The sequence below is a fragment of the Anopheles merus genome, chromosome 2R, assembly GCF_017562075.2.
Source record: "Anopheles merus strain MAF chromosome 2R, AmerM5.1, whole genome shotgun sequence".
Taxonomy (NCBI): domain Eukaryota; kingdom Metazoa; phylum Arthropoda; class Insecta; order Diptera; family Culicidae; genus Anopheles; species Anopheles merus.
In genome coordinates, this window is record NC_054082.1 from 55,837,694 (window position 1) to 55,846,073 (window position 8,380).

Here is an 8,380-nt window from a genome sequence, read left to right on the forward strand (position 1 = left end):
TTGTGATAAAAAATTCTCCCTAAAAAAGTCAAAATTCCCCACCAACATACAGACTCAAGTGTCCAGACTTAAAACAAGTTAAAAACTAAAAAGGTGTAGTGCTTGTATAAATTTGAAGATTAGAAAAGGAATTTTGAGGCTGTCCAGAATATGAATCAATATATCGTAGCACTTTGATGATATTTTGCAATGCTTCGAGCAAAATTATTGGAAATCTTTATTTTTTCTCAAATGTTTCTTAATTCAGCCGCTTCTTAACCAGAGCTGGCACAAGTAGTATTATCGTTTGTTTAATAAAAAAAAATTTTTTTTGAGTAAAAAATACTCTCGATTACACGATAAAGTTATCCTTTATGGCACAAACAACCGGCTCCATAGGTAGTTATCCATTCCAGGTAATGTGCAACGCTAGTAAACATAGCGGGCTGGCGAGATTTGCCACATTCGAATTCGGCAATATCAAGAGCGACACCGATCAATTCCCAAGATGTACCATTCTTCAATACTAATGCATCACCGCCATCGCCCTGCAGAAGGTATAGAAAGATACAGTTATTCTTTTTCGTATAAATTGCCAGCATTGTGAATTGCCTATCTTACCGTGCATGTATTGGCAGCATTCGGGATTAACTGCGATGGCCCTCCGCATAGATTTTTTGAAGATACTTGCGATGAAACTTTCTGGCATATTGAAGGAGCATGCATTTGAAGCTCGGTTTCCTGGAGAACTTCGGCTAACGGTCCATTTGGATAACTAGCACCCCATCCAACGACGGTAGCTTTAGGGGCGGGGAGAGATTCTGGGATTGCAACGGGCAAGCAAATGGGTTGGAAACTGGTTAACGGCTCCTTTAGAACCAGAAGCCCAATGTTGTCAGCGAATTGATTCGTGATTTTGTAGCCGGGATGAGCAAGGGTAGTGCTTATTTCATTAGAACTAATAGATTCGCTTGCATCAGTACGATTGTATACTCCCAGCAGTGCGCGTATATGCATGATGACCGGCATGCTCTCCACGATGGTAGCGGTTGTTACAATAGTACGATCGTTGATCAAAGACCCCTGACCGGAGGGGCTATCCAGGTAAGTTAGCAACGCAATCCATGGGTATTTGTTGTGGGGTGACACATTTGAACCGGCAGCAATACGTTGTCCAAGGGATGGTATAAACGCACATGCACCTGAACAAACAAAAACAATCTTTAGTCAGGATTTTAAAGGAAGAAACCTGAAAGCTTCGGAAAACTTCTTAATACTTACTGGTGCACGTCGGACAAGCTGGTGGCACTGGAGGAGGAAAATTTTGTGCAGATGCGTTTACTAGTTGCGCATCATTTACGTCGCGTAACTCATTTACGTTTGCTTCGGTTTTAAGGGCAGGCCGGGGAAATATAAGTGTTGGGAATGCAGACTGAACATTTGTGCCCAGTTGGCCAGTAACAGTTTGGACCAATGTAGAACTATTGAGCAACGATTGGGTTTTGTTTACAAAGCTCACCAGTGGGAAATATATGGCGGGTGCACGTGCTGTGGTGGATGTAGTTTTAGGACTTTCTGTAGTGGTTGTTTCAGTGGAGGACGTGGTGTCTGGCGTACCGGTCGATGTCTCACTGCTAGCTGTGGTGGAAGTAGCTTCCTCAGTCGTAGAGCCAGCTTCTGTCGATTGAACCACTGGTTCGTCGTTACTGGGACGATTGAGATTGATGCCAAAAATGTTTGAAATTCCGTTTTGTACGTTAGCACCGAACTGTCCAGCAAGATTCTGTGCTGTTCCCGTGACATTGTTCCACGATGCCTGAGTATTATCGATGAGACTTTGTATAGGATTTGATGAACTGTTGGCGGAAGAGCCGGATGTAGGCTCGTCATTACTTGGCCGATTTCCTAGCGATCCAAACAGTCCATTCTGTATGTTCACGCCTAACTGATTAGTGATTTGCTGCGCTGCATTAGTGGCGTTGCTGAAAGTGTTCTGGGAGGCAGTTACAAGTTCTGCCACCGGGTTTGGCGGTGGATCGTTCATCACAGAACTGTTGTTTGTTTCTGGTGCAGGTTCAGTAGTGGTACTCGACGGTATTTGGAAAAAAGATGCGATAGTGCTGTTACTTCCCTGAAAACTACTCAAAACCTGCTGTATTATGGACAGTTGGTTGGGTTTGGTTGGTACAACAGATTGCCCACTTTGAGGATCACTGAGTGAGAGGGACGGAAATGTAAGAGTAGCTAGCGAACTCTGGACAGGCTTTGTGATATTGTTGGCTGTTTGGTTTAGGTAATTTTGGACGTCAATAGCGGCCTGAGGAATTGGCCATTTCGTGTTAGGAGGGAAATTGTTTGGATTGTCATCGTGCAAACTTGTGGCAACCGTGATGGGGCTTGCACCCGATTCTTTGACTGCAAGCAAATTGAGCGATACATCTACAAACTGATGTACTCCACTACCTAACGGAGACGCGCGTAGATTTTCCACCTCTTTTCTGTTCACTGCTGGTTCTTCATGCTCCTGGTGAAGAATATAAAGAAAATGTGTTTTAGTAGGAAACGCAATGCACGAGCTAGTATAGTCAACTTACTGCACCATGGTGTGCATGGGTAAACACTAAACAACTTAACAAACAAAACTGCACCGATATCACTTGCATGGTTTCTACAAACCAATTTCACTTCTGTTCTGTTCGAGTGGCACCGCCAAACTGAACGGAATTGCGGGCAAATCAAACGTTTTGTGCACGCCCTGATCGACGGTTAAATCCAGTTTTTAATGAATCTGCGGGGAGGAAGAAAGACACTTTTATGCCACGATTCGTTTTGTTTGGCGAGTACTTTTGATTTTTCGGTGGTGGAAGGAAAGAAAATCACGAAAGATCGCTATCGCAGCATCCCAAAGGCGTTGCACAAAATTCTTGCAGAACAGGTTTGCAGTTCCAGCCTCACAGAGGTCATTGGCTTCAGGTGCAACGTTAAAAAAAATGCTATCGTAAGCCCAATTTCTTTGGGGTTAACAACCGAAAAAAAAACAATTTGCCATAACAAATGAATTTTATTTATAAAAGTGCATTATAAAATATGAGGCTTATTAAGCTCAATAACATTTGTGTTATTTATTAACGAAAAAACGATCAGGCCGTAATGAGTGAGGCGAAAAATATTCAATATCTAAGCCATAGTCTATGTTCTAAGCTTTACAGTAGCATCCGGCAGATTGTCTCTGCACCCAAGGAATTAATGGATAAAGCTTAGTAAATACTGCAGGTTCGTTCGTTTGTCCACAACCAACGCCCGGAATTTGGATAGTTATACCGATGAGCGTCAAGAATGATGGGTCGTTTGGCCAGGGATACATAAGTCCAGCTCCTTCGTCGCCCTTTGTTGAAAAAGTAAACCGTTATGTTTTAAATACACGCAATGGTAGCACTGTTTCTCTTTTACTTACATCGCAAGAAGTCTTATGCTTGTCTTTCGGTGCAGGGCCAAACACACCACCGCATATATTATTCTCTGTCGAATTAGGGTAGGCCAGGAGACATTCATCGAATGAGTACAGAGGAATAGTCACTTCTTGTAGTTTGTTCCACGGTTCACCACCAAGTTCACGAGCTCCCCAGCCCACCAGTTTTGCGTCTGTATTGGAAAATGTGTTAATTCTGCTGGGCAAACAAATGGGCATGAACTTGTCGGTGATGGTTACTGGTACTGCCAACTGGACAAGCCCTATATTGTAGCTTAGCAAATTGGATGCACTGTACTGTGGGTGAAGTTTCGTTCTGGTGACGGCGAACACACTCCTGTATGTACCTTCAGTGGTAGAATTAGGCTCAAAAACTCCAAATATAACTTTAATTTGATTGAAAATGATCATATAAGAAACGATTCTACCGGTTGTAAGCACCACCCGGTCATTGATCAGCGTCCCAGTGCCCACGTTTTGATCGTAGTACTGCAATAGAGCTATCCACGGATATTTGTTGTATGGTGTAACCTCAGCGCCACCTAAAACGCGAAACGAAGCAGTTTTCTGGACAACGCCACAGGCTGTGAAATATTCATAGGTATTAAATTATTAGTAAATTGCCTAAAACTTACGTGTATGTTTACCCATGGTGCAATCTGATGGACAGAACACGGGCTGAGAGGTCACAACAGCGCTTGAGATGGGACGAGCAGGATTCCAACCGGCCGATAGTGATGCTTGATTCCCCTGGTTTGTGCCAAACACGGAATTAATCCCATTTTGAATTGTACTACCAACCTGAGAAAATGTCTCCTGAACAGTGGATATGCCTTGACTGATCACACCACCAGAGCTAGAAGCGGCAGATTGATCACTCAGCGGGCGATTAGAGAGACTGGATAGCACCAGCAGAAAATTACTGAGACCAAGCTGGACTGGTCCAGCGTTCGAAGGCTGCTGTTCATCTTGAGCAGCTGTGTCTGTGGGTTGTTTGGCTACGAAAGGTTTGTATAATTCTGATGTGCGATTAGAGTTGTGCAGATGATGGACGAAACTAGTGAGTGCTGAAACACGTGACAATGGTGGTTTACTGTAATTAGGCACACGTTGTGTAGCGAGCTTTTGCTGAATAGACATTTGATGTTCGATGAGTCTCGTTAGAGGTGTTTCGGTCGTAATGGGATCCAATTCGCGAGAGGGACCATTTATCTGAGACGCGTAAAAAACCATGTACAATGTAAATCCACTAGTGGCATTGGAATAAAAACGATTTAAATCAATAGCTAGCATACCTTTTGTCCGTAGCTGAAACCCAGCGATAAAATGATAAGAATAGTTGTAATATTCGCCATAACTTTAGCACCGTCGTGTGTGTATTTCTCAAGATGTATTGCAAGAATGTAAAGCAATTTGATTTTACGGGTGCTTTTATCCGGAAACAGTTAAAAATAAAAAAAATAAAAAAAAGCACAGGCGAACCATTGCTTCCAATGGTACGCCATGCATCAAGCATGGCACCATTCTGTCAATTACGAATATTGTGTGTTTCGAAACTCACAAAAAGAGATGGAAAAAGAAGACAAACAGGTTATTTCGCCCCCCTCCCCTAATCTTCCGACGTTGGTCAATATCGATCGTTGGTTATGGCGAGAATCGTATGAAAGACTTATGCTCTGTTTCTTATTTTTATTTTATTCAAATGTTCAGTGAGGAAATGATTAAATTACGTTGACGTTGACGTTGGTCAATATCGATCGTTGGTTATGGCGAGAATCGTATGAAAGACTTATGCTCTGTTTCTTATTTTTATTTTATTCAAATGTTCAGTGAGGAAATGATTAAATTAGGAAATAAAACAGCACAATCAAATTGTAGCAGGTGTATCTTAATCTTCACTGCAGTAACAACCATCAGCCGTATTCGACCGAATCCACGTACCGAACCGGTTCACTCTGGTATACACGCCGGGGTAATTCGGTTTGGCACAACCCTCGCCCCACGACACAATCCCCGCGATTTGGTGCACATTGTCCGTGCTATTCTGCTTAATCACGTGCAATGGACCTCCGCTATCGCCTTGGCAGGAGTCTTTCTTTCCCTCGTCGTACCCTGCGCACAGCATGTTGTCTGTGATACGAGATGCCCCGTATCCCGTCTTTCGACAGTCGGCGTTTGACATGATTGGAACCGTTACCTCCTGCAGATTTGTAGAGATGGCTCCGTTTTCTGATGTTGCACCCCATCCCGTCACAATGCCCTAGTAGAAGGTTGGAAGAGAAAAGATGAGCGTATTTCAAAAGAAGCATCATGATAAGGGAGTATTTGTTTCTGAACGTACATCGTATCCAGTGAAAGGTTTCTTAGGCGTTGGCAGACAAACCGGTCGAAGTTTATCTTCAATGGTCATAACGGTCGCTAGCCGTAGGATTGCAATATCACTATTATAATTGTTTGAGTTGTAGCCATTATGTTCGATGACACGCAGTACTTTCGAAACCATTGTCATCGATTCGCTGGTGGACACTCGATCATGTTCCATCAGCACAACGCTGATCTTGTTTCGGTTGAAACCGTGCACGCAGTGAGCCGCCGTCAGGACGTGGCGATCGCTGATCAGTGATCCTCCACAGTAAAATGTGCCCGAGTACTGCAACATTGCCATCCATGGGTACTGATTAACTTGCGTTTCTTGTCCTCCCACGATGCGCGTTAATCGGTTGGTTCTGCCGCATTCTGCTCGACAAGAAGAATATTAAATGCATGTTGGAAAGAGTTATTTGAATCATCAATCATTTGAATGATTCATGTAGTAGTCGCTTACTGCACATGGGACATGAATCTGGCGGTGTTAGGGTTTCTGGCGCTGGAGTAGACGAAGATCCTATCAATCCTGCCAGCCATTCAATAAAGGGATTGTTTTTCTCTGTTTGTCCTTGAGCGGGAATCTCTAGAGCCTGCCTATCTTCAGTGATCTGGGAATCGAATAGATTGAAATATGCAGAGATGGTAAATGAAATTAATAACGATTAATCTTGATTGATTTATATACTAATACAAATAGAAGTAGAATTTTGTTAACATCATAAATGTAACAAAACGTTTACTTATCTCTAGAACATAACGATATGTTTGGTACACGACACAGTCGGTTTTCTTTTATTTATAAGAATAATATTTATTTAGTTCAATATAATAAAATATTTCGTATATAAAACTATTTGAAGGAAAGCGATTGTATTCGTTAAGAAATCCAAACATAACCGGTTATTTGTGTATTATATTTTTCAATGATCTTATCTGGAACGTTCCAAACAAGAAGGCATAAAGCGTTGTAAAGTTTTCAGGCCGCATTCTGTGTTCGTTTCGAAAACCAGTTCATTTCAAGAGCAGATTCACTCTTCTATTGATTTTAATCCCTCCATTCCGATTAGCGTGAATTTCTCGTTTCTTTTTCCAGTTTGAGAGTTTGTTGACCTCTTGAAACATTCTTTTGGTTAAGCACTCATCTTCTCACACACTCACAGAGACGCCAAAAACGAGATTTTTTTAATTAGCTGAATGCTTGCAAATAACATCTTTCTGAAGTCGAGTTAGTTACGATCATTAGCTTTCATCCAGGAGTAAAGCGATTCTGGCAGCGTCGGAAACTTACACGTCCACCGGTAGTGAGGTCACTGAGAAATAACAGGCCGGCCATACACAGGATTAACAGCCGCATGGTACTACGACGAACTGTGTGGACGCACTGTATCAAACGTGTGCACTGGTTTTGCGAAAATCGCTGCTTAAGACTGTGAACTTTCTTTTCGTTGTCCAACGTTCGTGTTGGACGGGCAGTAGGCGACACTCTATCCACAAGTTACTGTAATGTGGATAAGACTCTCACTGGATTGAATTGAGGTGTGCACTGGTAGGGTGTACTTTGCATATAAATTGAGCGGCACTGGGTATTCGAGCGTGTGTTCATGCGTGAATGTTCGTTGAATTGTCACTCCAACCGTTTGCGCCGGTCGTCGATTTCGTGCAGAAAACTCCAGGTTTCTTCAAGACGGTGTTGATTTTGAACAAATGGAAGAGTTTCAACCGGCCACCATTGGCGTTCGCTCTAGTCGCGACGCGAGATCGTACACAACTAAACGTTGCCGAGTGAATCTCGCCACACCTGACCACATCTCTGCGCCTGTTGGCACGACCACATCGCGAGACTGGTGAGATAGAAGAGCCATTCTGGCACACACTGTCACAGCTGTTGATGGTTTCAACCCATTTGCTCTAGATGGCAGCAGGTTCCCGTATTTCTCGGGGGAGTTTTGTAGTTTAAAGTAATAAGACTTTTCAAAACTACTCTACCAGCTTGGTGTAACATTCCATGTTAGTAACTAGGCCAGGGAGCTGTAGGTGTAAGAATTTTGTAGGCAGTGTTTGGGATGCCGGGGGTGCGTTTGGCAAAGAAAGCCCGTCTACCACAGTCCGACCAAAGCCATGGTCTTGAACTTGTCACATCCACAGTAGCGCTGGACGGTAAAGTTTACCGATCCTTCTTTTCTAGTCTTGTTTTATTGTTATTTTCGTTGCTTCCTCTTTTGTGTATGTTTACGGTCGGGTCTTTACTTTCCTCGACCAATACGCTTACTTTACTGTTCGCAAGCTGATGATCAGTCGCTCGATCGTCTGCATTGGTCAAAGTACAGTAATATTCTTCACGGTCAGGGTTGGACATTTCTTGGCGGTCGAAGCTCTAGGGGTTTGGAATGGACCAGCCACCCGACCGGTTCTGTTGGTGAAGAAATGTACCGCTAGTTGGTGCATAAATTATCGCTTTCCGCTCGTGACATTTCGCGGATTAAGGTTTCAGAGCTTGGCAGCATTGCACTAACTACACGAATGGTTGTTCGCAGTTCGAAAAGTGGTAACCATAAAATCAACATG

At 43.1% G+C, this 8,380-nt stretch overlaps 1 protein-coding gene across 1 annotated transcript; it reads right to left on the reverse strand.

Annotated features, from left to right (window-relative positions):
- Positions 1-178: 178 nt before the first annotated feature.
- On the reverse strand, positions 179-7,938 carry LOC121600388. Its single transcript, XM_041928922.1, has 8 exons — positions 7,104-7,938; positions 6,273-6,423; positions 5,790-6,184; positions 5,340-5,708; positions 2,574-2,660; positions 1,261-2,503; positions 601-1,181; positions 179-527 (listed from the first exon to the last, which is right to left on the reverse strand). Exons 1-8 carry the CDS (start codon positions 7,167-7,169, stop codon positions 345-347), a joined length of 3,075 nt encoding a protein of 1,024 aa, XP_041784856.1. The 5' UTR covers positions 7,170-7,938; the 3' UTR covers positions 179-344.
- Between the last annotated feature and the right edge of the window lie 442 nt (positions 7,939-8,380).